Source organism: Phoenix dactylifera, chromosome 2 (genome assembly GCF_051530095.1).
Source record: "Phoenix dactylifera cultivar Ajwa chromosome 2, Ajwa_hap1_PhDact_Kaust_v1.1, whole genome shotgun sequence".
Taxonomy (NCBI): Eukaryota; Viridiplantae; Streptophyta; class Magnoliopsida; order Arecales; family Arecaceae; genus Phoenix; species Phoenix dactylifera.
The window spans coordinates 50,761,914-50,777,501 of NC_143191.1; the positions used below are offsets into that span (position 1 = coordinate 50,761,914).

Sequence of the window (15,588 nt, forward strand, 5' to 3'; positions counted from 1 at the left end):
ATTTCGCCAAGAACGGCAGGCAAGGCTAATCTACCTGTAGAAGTGTTGGAAGTATAGATGGTTCTGAAAATCACAAAATGTTTTCCTGCAGCACTTAAACCAAATCCTTAAAGTATTGTATTAAGCACTGTGAGTTGCAGTAATATTCTACCTCATTGCATGCACATGAACTTAGCATTAGTCTTGATAATCTTCTTTCCGAATGTAAAATTTTGAAAGTTTAGCTAAGAAGCTAACAGATCAGATTTGGAAAGCATGCAAAACATTCTTGTCAGAAGTGCTGTTAAATGTCAGCTGATTTTAAGCTCATGTAAATTGTAGCACAAAAACCTGCAAAAGGATATGCAGGGTTGCACTAGTTTTTTATTTTTTTTTGCCCCCTCTTTTTATATAGAGAGAGTTGCTATCTTATTGAATGTTTCTTGCCTTAATAGGGAGATAAGAAGGGAAGCAACGAAACCTTTGCATATCATGTTTCTTCCTGGACTGCATTTGAGGCCTTGGGCAGCAAAGCTTGTCGATTAGATTTGTCTTGTATTATTTTCCACCCTCTTATCTTCTTGGCCACTGAGAATCTTGAAGATTATTTGTAAAGTTTAGTTCCATGCGAAATAGATAGTAAAAAGATAGAAGGTTTGATGTAGATGATTAGGCTAAAAAAACTTAATTGATTCAAGCTTCAAGGTTGAATTGGGTTCCAACTTATATATCAAGTCCTCCTAATGTTGGAGCTGATGCTGGGCGATAATGGGCAGCATTCAAGCTATGAAGGTGCCGAAATTGGCAGCTCTTATAAATAGCCATAACATGCCGGTTACTAAGGCCTCATTTGGGGGAGCTTTTGGAGGGCCAAAAAGCACTTTCTGGCCCTGCAAAAATACTTTTAGATGAAATAGGGATGTTTGGTAAAAAATTTTGGAAGCTATTTTAGCTTTTTCAGAAAGCTAAAAACAACTTTTTAGGAGAAATTCCATTTTGAAGCTTTTCAAAAGCAGTTTTAGGCCTGATCGGAAAGCTGTTTTTTAACTAAAATATCCGTGATAAAATATAACAATTAGACAAAATGTTTCTTTAATAATTATTTAACTAATTTTATCACATAGCTAGAAAATTTGTTATATTATGAAAAATTACTTTACACTAATAATTATAATATTTTATATCTTTATTATTATATTATACTATAAATATAATATTATATTACATTATATAATAATATATTGATATGTTATGTTAAATAATTTAATATTATATTAAATTATTATGCTATACTATACAATATTATATTACTATATTATTATAATATGATATTACATTGCAGTAATATTATATTATATCATATATTTATATATTAATACGTATTATATTTTATTATGCTTTGTTGGATAATACTATGCAATGTTCTTTATGGTCATTTTGTCATACCAAAAGTACTTTCTCAGTTTGTTTACCAAATAAATGTTAATGTGGCACAACACTTTAAAAATACAGTTACCAAACAGCAAATAACTTTTTATAAAAAGCTCTACTTTTAAAAGCTCTACTCCCAACAGCTCTCCAAAGGGAGCCTATAGCGGTGTCATAGTGGTCATATTTTCGTACCAAATTAGCACGATAAATAGACTCCATGAAGCAAAATTTCGGACTTTTTTAGCTAGTGCGATGCAATAGGTGCAAGCATGTTCAGAGTCCATCTGCCCTCTTCTTGAAACGCAAATAGATTCTGTAGTGGGACCAACGACGGTTAACGTTGCTTCTGAAAGATAACAAAATTCACCATCAGGTCAGAGAGGCACACGAGGAAGAGTTTCAGAACAGTGGCAACACCAGTGACAAGAACGGTGTACCACGGAGGGCCAAATGGTGCCATTGGATTCAAGCATCCGAAAGAATTGTAGAGTGCCTTTTAATCTTATGCCAAATTCTCCCTTGCTCAATCAATAGCTTGTTAATGTAGAGATTGGGCCAGTCATCATCAGAGCTCGAATGAGAGGGCAGTACTCCAAGCAGTATGCGGTAAGGTCCACCGAACCATTCGTTTCGGGCGGTATCGGGTTAATCCGGTGTGAAACCGGATCAGTTCGCCATTTCAATTCGGTTCCGGTCCTTGCAGGTCAATTTGATGCCTATTCAATGCAAACTAGTCGGTTTCCAGCTATATTGATTTCGATTCGGTATCGAATCGTACCGACCGCCGACCGGCATAAATCTTGATACCGATTTGGCGGTTCTTAGCAGATTTCTTTCTCCAGAAATTAGAAGAAACTACAATTGAATAATAAGTGATCGGCTGTTTTCGATGAATGGTGACGAAAGATGCGTCCACCAAGATTCTTGCCAAGCTCCTTTCCAAGAATGTCCCGAGTGTTCAATTTTTTTTTCCCCAACAAAGCCCGAGGAAGCATTTAACTTTTAAGGCACACAGCGACTCCAAAAGGAGGAAGCAAATTGGCAGTCGACCCCGTGGTGTTTTAAAATTAATACAAGGAGGCTATAGAGAAAATATGCCTGCCGACTTTGTTTCCAAACGATTCAGCCCCATTTGAGGAAATCTTTGGAGGGCCAAAAAGTACTTTCTGACCCTCCAAAAGTACTTTTATATAAAATAGAAGTATTTGATATAAATTTTAGAAAGTTGTTTTAGCTTTTTCAGAAAGTTAAAAATAGTTTTTTGGGAGAAGCTCCATTTTGGAGCTTTCCGAAAAAACACTTTTAGGCCCCGTCAGAAAGCTTTTTTTAATCAAAATATCCGTAATAAAATATAACAATTACACAAAATATTCCTTTATAATTCTAAAAATCTGCAGAAGGGTGAAAAATTTATTTACACTAATAATTATAATATTTTATACATTTGTTATTGTATTATACTAAATATAATATTATATTACATTATATCATAATACATTGATATATTATATTAAATTATTATGCTATAGTATACAATATTATATTACTATATTATAATATATTACATTATACTAATATTATACTATATCATATATTTATGTATTAATACATATTATATTTTATTATGTTTTGTTGTATAATACTATAAAATGTCCTTTATGGTCATTTTGTCATACCAAAAGTATTTTCTCAGTTTGTTTACCAAATACATGTTAAAGTACCACAACACTTTAGATATGTAGTTACCAAACAGCAAACAACTTTTTATGAAAGCTCTACTTCAGAAAGATCTACTTTCAAAAGCTCTACTGCCAACAGCTCCTCCAAATAAGGCCTTAGTCCTCCTCTTGATTTAGAGAAACCAAGGCTAAAAGGGATAGAAGGTGGGTTGTGTTGTGAGATAGAAGTTGGGTCCTCCATGACATGGTTCTTGAGTTGAAAAAAATCGCTTGCCGCTCTATCACACTTTCTTCTTGATTGCCATTTTGAAGGCTGATATGAAAATATGATTGTGACATGAAAAACTATTGATCTTATATTACATGTTAATAATGGATGCTTGAAAGGCATGCTTTAAGAATAATGTTGTTCTCAAAATGCATACTAAAATCAGGGCCGATCCAACTCTTAAGCGACTTAGGCAGTCGCCTAAGGCCTCGGCCTAAAGAAAGCCCACTGCAAAAAAGGCCTCAAAGACAAAATGGAAAGAAAAAATGCCCTCTTGTGAGTTCGCTCTCGGCCGGCTCACTGCAAGAAAGACCTCAAAGACAAAACGGCATTAGGCCTCCAAATATTTTGGGCCGCTCTTGACTAAAATGGCAGAGGTTCGTAATGTTCTTACAGGTTTGCACATTTCGTAGCAGACGTGACAGAGTTCTGTTTTTCCTGAATGTTTGTGGCCTGCATGTCTTGTTTTTCTGAATTAATTATGTTGAATCTGCAATTATATTCTCTCCTTCTGAAGCAAATGGTAGCGTCCTCGCTGCTTGTCTCAAAAAAAAAAAAATAACTACAGTCTATGTTCACTAAGATAGATCACGATCATTCAGATGATGGCAAGGAGGACTGACTACAAACATGGCTCTTGTATAAGAAACTACAGAGAGATGCTCAATTTCCAAAAGGTATTTTTATCAAAAAAACGATTAGAAGGTTTAATCAACCGATTTTAGAATTAGGGAAAAACTAAAAGAAAGCATCATTATATAATGATGGGAATGATCATTTTAATTCTTTTCTTCATTATCTATCATTAAAGATACTAATAGACTAGATTTTTTTTTTTAAAATTTTTTTATAAAAGTGTTTTTTTTTCGTTTAAGAGAAGTTATACATAATATGACCCTATTCTTACTATTTTTCTTGCAATCATCATCGTCGTCATTGTCGTTATTGTTGGAGAGAATATGGTCCTAGCATTTTTAACGCGGCATCCGTTAATGCTGCTTGTGACAACCAGCTCATGAAAGTTTGTGGACCCCTAAACTTTACAATCCTAGCAACTAGGAGGTTTGTCGATAGGGGCTAGCAGGCACCGATCAAGGGACACTGCCCGATTGTGTGGACCGGTCGGGAGCCGAGTCACTAAAAGCCCCTCATCAAGTATTGCACCTAGTTTGTCGACGCCTTTAAGAAAGGGAGGGATGCCGTTTCAAAGACAATATGTGAACATATTACATTATTATTAACTACTAATCAAATTGGAAAATACATCACTCATAAAATTAATTTGTAGAAATGCTATTAAGTTCTCAAAGATGGGATGGGCATGAGCCCATAGCTAATTTGGGTTCTTAAGTGAAAGGATTGGCCAGATTTAAAGTGGATCAGATCTGGGCTAGCCTAGCTGCATAAGATGGTTTTGCTGTGGTGCAATGGGACAAGTAGGGTCAGCATCAGGCATGAGCTGAAGGGAAAGCCATTATGTTGTTATGTCTAGAATAACACCAGAAACAACATGGTTTCAGGTGCCAAGATGAACTGACAAAGTAAAAATGGTCTGAATTATCTAAATATCTATTTTGAGTTATTTTATCACCGAGATGTTGATGATCGTTTTTTGCTAATATAGTGGCATATATTGCTTTAACAGCAGAATAACAGAATCAAATACATATTATGCATTTAAATTTTTAATACTATAGATTTTTTATAGATGTGCTAATGTGTAAAACAAAATGCAAGTTTTTGTCAGCCGTTGCGGAAATATTGTTTTTTTTTTTTTTTTGAGAAGATGCAGCTCATTTTGATTAGAGCTGATCATGCGTCGAGCCTCGGGCCTAAACTCTATTCATTTTTAATCGGACTTCGGGTCAGGCCTATATAAAGTATGATATTTTTTAAGCCCAAGCTTACCTTTACTTTTGGTGTGATAGTAAAGATTGTTCCATTGTGATCTGAAGGTCATAGATGAACAACTTTTTACCTAAATCTAGTAACAAAGCAGCCTTTTTTTAAATATATATATATATCGTGTTCGGTTCACTATGTAATAAAACATTGTTACAACCACTTAAGCCAAATAATAATAGCTGTTATTTATAAACATTATTTATGTTTATTTATTAAATAATGGAGATACTCTAAACCCATCATAACAGCTATTTTGATTTTTCCCCTCTTGTAGTTAATAACAATAGTTGCTTTTCATTAATTAATAGTCTAATTAATGGCCATTACAACTGCGGTCCAGGTTTCCACCTGTCTTCACTGGCCCAACCTAAATCAACATAAATTAGATCTATTAAAACTCGTCCTGGCTAAAGCTAAAGATCTAATGGAGGACCAGGAGTTCCTAGAGCTCACATGCAGATGGGTTTGGGTTATATCTTTCGTGTGAAAGGGTGATTGTTCATCTTTTACAATGCCAACTATTGAGCCGCATTTTGCACATATTTCAAAGCATTTCATTTTTTTTTTTACCTGTCTGGCCAATCGTGGGTCACACTTAAGCATAAAAAATATCAAATTTTATTTTGGCTCGACATCCAATTAAAAATGAATAGAGTTGAGGCTCGAGGCCTAGCTCATGATCAGCTCTAGACTGTATAGATCTCAAAGCAGTTATTATAAGATCTAACGGTAGATATTGCGAGAGAAGGAGAATCATTCTTTTACGCAGAAGATACAATCCGAACCCTGGACACGAGCCGGACAAAAGTTAATTAATTTTTCAGCTCAGGCTTTGAGGGACACTTCACTACCAGCCAGAGTTTTGAATTTTAAAACCAGTGGATTAGAATGGAGTAATAGATCCAGCAAGACATTGACAATGTGTCCTCTTGCCTGCCATCAATGTACATCTCCAGCTTTTTTAGAGAAAAAGCAATACTGTTGTGTTAAAAGAACATGGAAAAAAGGTTAGAGATCATTTATCTCGCAAGGTGGCATTCATTGGTCACACAACTAGGTATACTTGTGGATCTTTTGGTCTGGTCGAGTATGACCCATATCTAACAAGAATTAGACCTTCTTATCACCCCCATGTAGTTACCGAGTTAAATTTAAATTTGAAGTCTTGGAGCTGGACCTGGATCTAGACTCGAACTAATTTTTATTGGATTGGATCTAACATTTCGGATCCAAACATCTTGTATCCTATTCCATAGTGTCCACAAGTCCCATAATTTAGTCCTATATCTTGGACCTGAACTGAACCATAGGTCTCAATTTTGAACATACATATCGATAAAAGTGGTAACAAGAGGCACCAAAAGAAGAAAAGTTTTTAATGTTATTCATGTGGCATGAATACCCATATATATACAAAAAAAGAAAATTAAATCCCACATAATATCCATCAATAATAGAAAATACATATTGCACAGAATTAAATCTCGCATATATGACAGACAGAATCAAATCCCACACAATATGCATCAAGAATGAAAAATACATATTGTACGGGATCAAATCAAATCCTATACAATAGTCTTAAGACATCTAAAGAACCTCACAACAAACATACGAGTTCCAACTCGGCTCCATCGATAATTCACGCTCTTCTCCATTATGTTCATGGTCCAATAATATATACCTACATCTATCCATCCTATTGAGGCACATCAACATTTAAGGAGACATTTCGGGCTAACCAAGGCTTCATCCAATAACAAAGGAAATGAAAAGAGATCATGCTCATAAATTAAGCTTCTCTTTGTCTTCTAGGTATCCAATACCTCGCATGCTCTCGGTCGATGGTTCTCGTTTTTTGCAGCAGAGATGTTCTAGGTCTGCTCACGGGACTTCGCATCGGCATACGCCTAGCTCGAGGTCAGCCTAAATCTGCTCAAAATTTACGCCTATTAACACTTCAATCGATGCTTAATCACACCCTAATGACACTGGTCAGCAAGCTGAAGAATAGTTAGCATGGAAAGGGCTAAGGACATTGCCAAGACTAGAGGACCACTGTAGTTGTCCAACTAATTGGATGGTTGAGATTAAACTAAGGGCATGATTGTCATTATCCATGTCAAAAATAAATAGAGTGGCGCGTACCTCGGGAGCCTCGCACGTGCCGGACTGTGCGCGGACCGAAGGCATTTGGACGCCTCGGTTTCTGCCAATAATTCTCCATTTATTTACCAGACTGTCGTCCTCTTCACCCCGTTTAAATAAATTTAGTAACAAACTGACCTCGCCCAAGCGTAAAACTTCCAAAAAGCCCTCGTCTTATGCATTAGGAGTATGTGCCATGATTCAAAACAATAACCGTTGTCATTATCTCACAGACTTCTTGTGTCATGGACTTGGACAATTGTAAAGAATATTGACCTCAGAAGGTTGTAAATCCTAAGCTTATCTTTTTACAACTGAGAAGTGAAAAATCAGTATTCTTCTGCCTCCTAATTGTTAACCTAGCCTATGTGTGTTGGCTTTACACATTTATGGGGATGATTCAGTGTAAACATACCACTCATGAGAGGAACAAGACAATTTTTATCCATTATCTTATTTTAGGGGCCTTATCTGACTGAAATAACAACATCTATCAACCTTTGCATTATTCATTCAATTAAATAATGTATTTTTGGTGTAAATATGCAAGTTTGAGTTGACTGGTTGTAAGAAATGGGACAAGGAGACATCTATTGCTATTGCCTATAATATCAGCAGCTTCAAAAACAAATTTATACAAAATATCACAAGCATTGTATTTTCTGTTTCTTATTTATTTATTGTTGGTGAGGAGAAGGATATATAATTTCTCATGGTTAAGGAGTAAAAGAGGTATTCATATCAACCTAGGCGAGGATATGTAAGCACGTAGAAATGGCTCGATCTAAATACCGGGCTTCATACTCTTGCGTTTCCTAATCTGCTAACTAGTCTGTTGATTAGTTATATGACAAGCAGTATTTATTAGTTCTGCGGTGAATTTCATTTATTTAAGGACAAAAAGTGATTGTTACAAATCATTGTTACATGTTATTTAATGAAGAATATAGGAGGAAAACAATATCATTTACTTAATCATTGGGCAGTGAATAAAAATTTTATTTTGAAAATTATCATGGAAATTTAATTTCACATATTGTTATATTTACATGGATAGCAAAAATAAGAAGCTGTGCAACATCACATGAGTAGGTTCATCATTACGTACATACATATAATATAGAACACTCGATCCTAATTCTGAGTTAGAATTAGTTGACCGAATCTTCTTGCATACCTGGCTTGAAATTAGCTTTGAGCTTGAATACCAAGCTCAAGCTCAAATCAAGTCAACATCAAACCAAGCCTAATTAAGTTTATAACTGAGTTGAACGCAAATTATTTAGAGCCAACGAAATAGAGAGCTCGGGCTATAATATTATAATCGTCATTACCTTAAACCTCAATATATAATAATATAGTCAAATCTCAGTTCTACTACATGAATGGCTAATGCCAGATCTCCGCCTACCGTACTGGATTGATGCGGCACTTGAAGATTAATGTAATACATGATAGGGTTGGTGGTGTAAATTGAGCCCCGCCAATCATCAATCATCGACTTCTACATCGAAATAATGAAATAAGATGATCTCTAGCTACTTTCTTTTATCATTATTTATCTGCTTTCCGTTTTTCGATTTTTATTATGGCAGCTACTACTATATTCTAATGAAAGATACTACCCATCATATTTCAACACCAAAGCCCTCATGCCATCCATGCATGGTGGGTTTGCGCCGGGCGCTCCAAAGTGTTACGCCCCCCGCTAAGTGGTCCTCCCGGAGGAAAGCAATGGCAGTTTCGATATTTACAAGAAATCCAGGGGTATTGCTTCCGGCCCCGCAGTAAAGTAGGCGTTAGAATTTGAATTTCTTGGCCGTTTGAAGTCCGGACTTCCATCCCAAGTTCAAAGTCACTTCAAATAGATCTGGATCACGCATAACTCCACTTCTGGATTTAAGATGCCTGCCCCATCTCTTTTACTCCATCCGTGTACTACCCTCACATAGATCTATACTAGTAGAGAAAGAGTGACTGAGAGGGAGAGAGGAAGAGTGAGGGAAAGGAAGGGAAGGGAAGGAGAGATGACGGGCGTGGTGGTGGTCTCGAGTGGGTGCAGAGGGGAAGGGGGTGAAGGGAAGAGAGGAAAAGGGGAAGAGGAGAGGCAGAACCAGATCTCTCTCTTGGCATTGCTCCTTGCTGCCATCAGGAGGTCAATGGTCGCCTGCAGAATGGACAGGCAGGCCGAGGATGTCATGCCGGTCCTTGAGCAGATGGAGATAGGCTGGCCGACTGATGTCCGCCATGTAGCCCATGTCACCTTTGATCGGTTCAACGGGTTCTTAGGCCTCCCGGTTGAGTTCGAGGTCGAGATCCCCTGCCGAGTGCCAAGCGCAAGGTCGCCCCTTCTTCTCCCCATCGCTTTTCCTTCATGAATTCGTTCTAAATTTGAAAAATGTCATGTAGGCTTCTATTTTGTTTTGTCAAAAAAGGGAGTTTCCTTTACAAGAGAGAGAGAAAAACAAAAGCTAGACTTTTAGTAGACTAAGATGACGTAGTAAGATGGTTATTCTGAATGTTAAACATTTCCTTATCACAAAAAAAAAAAAAAAAAAATGTTAAACATTTCTTCCTTTGCCCTCTTGTGAAATATGATGGGGTTCTTACTGGGAGAACAAGGGGAAAAAAGGGTTTCCTGAGTTTTTCCTTAAGATGAGGTAGTAAGTGGATCATTCTGAAATTAAAAGAATTTATTTGAAAATTCATGGAGCTTTGTTAATTTGACCTGTTACTCTCTCGGGTTTCTTCTAAATTTGAAGTTCTGGAACTTGATGCGGTTTTAACTGTAAAAATTGGATTTTTTGGGCCTCATATTAGATTGAAATGGGGAAATAAGTCAATTATCCTAAATCCTAGATATTTTGGGTAGGAATTTGTAGAACTTCCTTGGTTAATTTGGTGTTTTTTTAAAAAAAAATTCTTCTCATATATATGTGCAATCTGCATTTGTTTCCTCATCATGGGTCCAGTTTTAGATGACTTGTTTGGCCATTATCTAATGCTTTCAGGTTAAGGATAGAAAGTCTTAGCACATCCATTCAGTTGTCCTTTTTTTTTTTTTGCTTTTATGTAATTGCTTAAGAAATGCAAGTTGGTTTTGAATGAGTTTATATTCCCTTTCTTATTATCATCAGTTTTAAAAAAGTGTCCAGGAAATGTCTATATAATGAAATTCCAACTGTGGCATGAGCCTCTTGGTGCTATGTCTGATCTATTGGTGGTTTAGATCTACGTACAATTGAGCCCTTTTTTCTCGAATTCTTTTGGGCAAATACGCAACATCTATTCTGTACACCTAGATCATGTGAGTGATCATATGTTGTCGACAAGCAAGAAAGTTTTGCAATAACTATCATTCTGTAGGTTAACAGTGGGGTATGCTTGTGTGCAGTGCCAGTGTCTTTGGTGTCTCATCTGAATCAATGCAGTGTTCTTATGATTCGAGGGGCAACAGTGTGCCCACAATCCTCTTACTTATGCAGGAAAGGCTATACCAACAAGGAGGTCTCAAGGTATTGACTGATCCTTCAGTTCATCTAGGCACCAAGTTATGCCTTATTTTAACCTCAAGGATGGCATATATCTTAATGTGGTTGTGAATTCACAGGCAGAAGGGATTTTTCGTATAAACCCAGAGAATGGCCAAGAGGAACATGTAAGAGAGCAGCTGAACAAGGGCATTGTGCCAGATGATATTGATGTTCACTGTTTGGCGGGACTGATAAAGGTAAGCGTGCGGTTCATTATTTGTCAGAAATGGTTTGGTTTCTCTGCAAGAGTTTTTTCTACTATGATTTCTTTAAACAGAAAGCAAAGAGTGGTGGGTGATTATTTCTTCACTCTGGGATCTTCTTATTATCTGTAGAATATCAAGAAGCAATCCTTCTGCATTACTAGTTTTGACCTTCGATAGGGTTGCTCCTAAGGTACTGCACTATTCGATAGATATAGCTTTTTCATACTTCACTAACTACAAAAACTATGCCAATTTGCCTCCTTTCACTTTGCTATTAAAATTTTGTAGATTAATTAATATCCTACAATAGAAGACATGGATATAAAGTCGGCAACATCTTGTTCCTGCACAAAATTAATGTATGCTCAATTCACTAAAGAACTCTTGGCCAACAGCTTGATAATTTGTATCTCTCTGTGCGTTTCCTTATAGATATGGAAATAACAATGCTTGGAATGTTGTTAAGGAGTATAAAACAATGTATAATTTGGTTAAGCTTTTTTTTTTTTTATTGGATGTCAGAGAGAACAAGTAAATTCCTCGCATATTTTGAGAATGTTTGATTCTTCATCTTATGTTATGATCTAGTGCCATTTAGGAACAACTTGTTTTTGATAAGTATCGTTATGGATATATAAAATTGTACATATGTGATAAACATGTATAATAGCTTATGTGAAAGTAGAACAGCAAAGTGATAACTATTTCTAGCTGCATTAAGAAGTCCTGTAATTTTTGGTTCAACTTATACAGAATCTGAATGACGGTCGTTCATCGATTGTAGGGGTTGCTTGTCCAATCAAAGATTGTGCTCTTGAAGAGAATGCTGCATAATTTAGTTAGTCAAAGACATTTAAATCTTTCATCTTATGATACTTAACATCCATGATTTCATTGTACTCAGGCCTGGTTCAGAGAACTTCCAGAGGGTGTATTGGATTGTCTTTCCCCAGAGCAAGTTCTTCAGTGCACCACAGAGGAGGAATGCGTGGAGCTCCTGAAGTTGCTTCTTCCAACACAGGCTGCACTTCTTAATTGGGCAGTTGATCTCATGGCCGATGTCGTCGAAGAAGAGGAGTCAAATAAAATGAATGCACGAAACATTGCTATGGTCTTTGCTCCAAACATGACTCAGGTATTCCTCCAAATCACCTTACTCACCATTATTATACCTATAATGCTTGTACCATTACTTAATCTATGGCCTTCTTTTGCCATCAGATGTCAGACCCTCTGACAGCTCTAATGCATGCTGTTCAAGTAATGAACTTTCTCAAGACTCTAATTCTGAAAACACTAAGGGAACGTGAAGAGGCAGCCATGGAAGGAGGATATTCACCATTCTCATCTTCGCGTTCACTGGATCAACAAGATGATGATGATGATGATGATGATGATGATGATTTGGATAGCCAACCGGATACGAAAATGAGCGGCGAGTCGAAGGAAATCACTTCAGATGATGACCATGATGCATACAGTCGGCATGAAGTGGAAGCAAGTGGTGAATCAGGGAGAGGCATCTCGGTTGATAGCCATTCACATCACAGTAGTAACATTAGCGAGGATGATGAGGACTTTCTGAAAGACATTGAAGAATGCTTCTTGAGGCAACTAGAATGGAAGGAAGAAAATGGATATGTTGCAGAAGATAGCATAAGTCAGGGCTTGTCATCTGGTGGCCAAGCAAAACAACCGAGCTGCTCTGACTACAACACTGGATCCTGCCTCTCAGTATCTGAAAGCAAACAAGGGAGCTCAGGTACAAGTTGTGAAGCAGACTCAGAAACCAGTGTTATCAGAGATGTGATTGCCGAGGCAAAGAATCTATGGAAGCAGATAGATAGCAAAGAATCGGTCGCTGAGGCAAAAAATGTAGCAAAACAGATAGGTGGCAATCAAGTGGAAATGGTTGGGTGCAAGTGGATACCATAAAAGGGGGCTCTCTGCGTTAAGCAAAGTTGCTGAGGAGACTTGATAGTGTGGTGTTTGTGTGTGCCATTGTTTTGTGTGTAATTGGCTTTGACTTGGTGGGCCTTGTCAACATGGGGTTGAGAGTGGTTTGTTATGAGACTGTGAATAGATTCAGCTTGCAGGCTGAACTTGTTTGTTAGTTGACTAGTAGTTTTTAAAGTATGCATGCACTACTTATAACTATGCTGCAGGAATTTGGAGCCCGTGCCAGATAATTTCAAAACTGGTGATGATAATGCATTAAAAAATTAAAGTAGGAAGATATTTGTTAAAAAGTAGGGAAATAAAACATGGGGAAAAAGTTAGTTTATGTTTCAATAACCTATTCATGTATAAATGCCATGCTACACTAATAATAAAAATAACTCCAAAAGCATATCTGTCTTCTGACAGGGTAGAACCTGACCTGGTCAGAAACCATGCATTTTTACTATCAGATCTTTGAATGAATTATACTGTGTCATGTTACATAAATAATTCTCAACAATTATTAGAGAAGACTGAAGTAGTGGTAGTGGTAGTGCTAATGAGGCCAAGACTAAGTCGAGTATTCATTCTGTTCTCAAGACCATGCTCCTTTCCTCCTCATTCGTTCATTTTCTTCCCTAACTCTTCAACTTATCATTCCTTAATATCATGGTAGGATTCGTCATGCTCCTGGTTACATTCTCTGCATGTACTTTTCCACCAAATACATGAAATTTGACATAAAGGTGTAAACCCTGATGATGTCTACTTCAAAGATTACCATCTCAGTTAGTGACTTGGCTTATATGTTTATAGATCACATCTTGATAACCAAAGCATTCGATCGATCGTGCCGAACAATCTAGCCATGATAAAATGAGGCATAAGCTTGATATATTGGTCTCGATAATATCGGTGACAAATTGGAGGCATTGCTTCAATTAGGGGAGCATCAGAAGGTACAGTTGGTGAATCTAAATCTCAACCTGCAATGGTGAGAGGTAGAACCTAAGGAAACCACTCCCAGTGTCTCCAGTGGGCTAATACTGGCAGGCCCGGACTTGAACTGTGGAAGACCGTGCCAGGTTTGAATTGGGTCGACCGTTGCAACTTTTCCCGATCTCGGAAAGAGAGACATGACACGGACGTTTCCTTTTAAAAGTGGAACGGTGGCAGACTGGCAGGGCTGCAACTTGGGCTGGTCTAGTACGAGAAATTGGGTTAGGACTAGGGACTGCAATCCTTAACTTTTTAATCCATTTAAGTTGTTTCATCTTATCATAGATGAAATTAGATTACTTGTTTAATAAAATAGTTACGTATGAATCTGAAATTTTAATTTATTTAATAAATAGAGCAAATACGAATTGACAGATCCTGGATATTTTTTATATATGATCCAATCTGTACCTTATTTGACCCGACCCAATTGCCGTTCCTAATTGGAACTGGGCTCACAAATTCAAGATTGTGCTATAAATAAACCTGCACAAATCCAGCATTAGCCCCAATAGTATATGAATCTTGATAGAAGTTCTGTAAGAAAGGATATATGTATTTGCCCCGCCGATGTTCCTTAATGTTCTGAAAATTGGCCTAGCTCCAACCTAGTTTGTTCTTTGGTTCATATGTTGATTATGGAACCTACTGATCCATGACATAATAAAGATAAAGATAAATAAATATTTAAATAATAAATAATAAAAATTTTAAAAATATGGGAAATATAGAAAAATTATAATAGCATTGTCATTACATAGATATAATATTTTCTACTGCAAAAATGATAAAAAAAATCATTTTTTTATCTTAAGAAAAAAGATTTGTACTACCAAACTTTTCTGACTCATGGCAGCAACATAAATCTAAATTGACAAAAACCAAGTTAACTTGGACATGTTGAGCAGTTGGACCCCCTAAATCATCAACTCTACAATTTTTCATGATTTGCGAGTTTAGAATTGAGATGACCAACAAACGGTTCATGGTCATAGGTCGAATGAGTTTATTTGATCAATCTTTGCTGGTCTTGAAACATTAGATTTCACGGTTAACTTTTTCTTACCTTACAAAAAGGGATGAACATGTGGTTTGGTTCAACCCAAGAACCAAACCAAATCAGCCTATTGGGTTAGTTTGGTTTGGGTTCAAAATATGACTAAATTAATCTGTGTTCCAATTTTCAGAAACCTGATCTGAATCAATATAAGTTGGGTTAAGGAGGTGTGCAACTCAAACCCGAATCGACCCGATCCGCATATCCACATATGTCTGTGTATGTGTAAAATTAATATATAGTAATATATTAGCTATATATTATATAATATATGGTTGACTTTCATAAATTCTTCACCCCATGTTTGATTAACTATTATTATATTTTAATAAAGTATTGGTTCATGATTGTAGTTTGTATCATGCAATATTCTGAACTTATAGTTATTATGGACTTTGTTGCTGTCAGAAAACTTTGATATATTATATATTCCTTCATGTAA

At 36.5% G+C, this 15,588-nt stretch overlaps 1 protein-coding gene across 1 annotated transcript; it reads left to right on the forward strand.

Annotated features, from left to right (window-relative positions):
* The first annotated feature begins 9,304 nt into the window (after positions 1-9,304).
* On the forward strand, positions 9,305-13,317 carry LOC103723512 (Rho GTPase activating protein with PAK-box/P21-Rho-binding domain-containing protein). Its single transcript, XM_008814442.6, has 5 exons — positions 9,305-9,751; positions 10,805-10,925; positions 11,021-11,140; positions 12,054-12,284; positions 12,371-13,317. The coding sequence occupies exons 1-5, from the start codon at positions 9,438-9,440 to the stop codon at positions 13,082-13,084; spliced, it is 1,500 nt and encodes a 499-aa protein (XP_008812664.4). The 5' UTR covers positions 9,305-9,437; the 3' UTR covers positions 13,085-13,317.
* Positions 13,318-15,588: the final 2,271 nt, after the last annotated feature.

Coding starts and splice junctions, on each gene's coding strand:
- LOC103723512 (XM_008814442.6), top strand. CDS start 9,438: ATGACGGGCGTGGTGGTGGTCTCGAGTGGGTGCAGAGGGGAAGGGGGT. Junction 9,752..10,804: donor TGCCGAGTGCCAAGCGCAAG/GTCGCCCCTTCT, acceptor GCTTGTGTGCAG/TGCCAGTGTCTTTGGTGTCT. Junction 11,141..12,053: donor GTTTGGCGGGACTGATAAAG/GTAAGCGTGCGG, acceptor CATTGTACTCAG/GCCTGGTTCAGAGAACTTCC.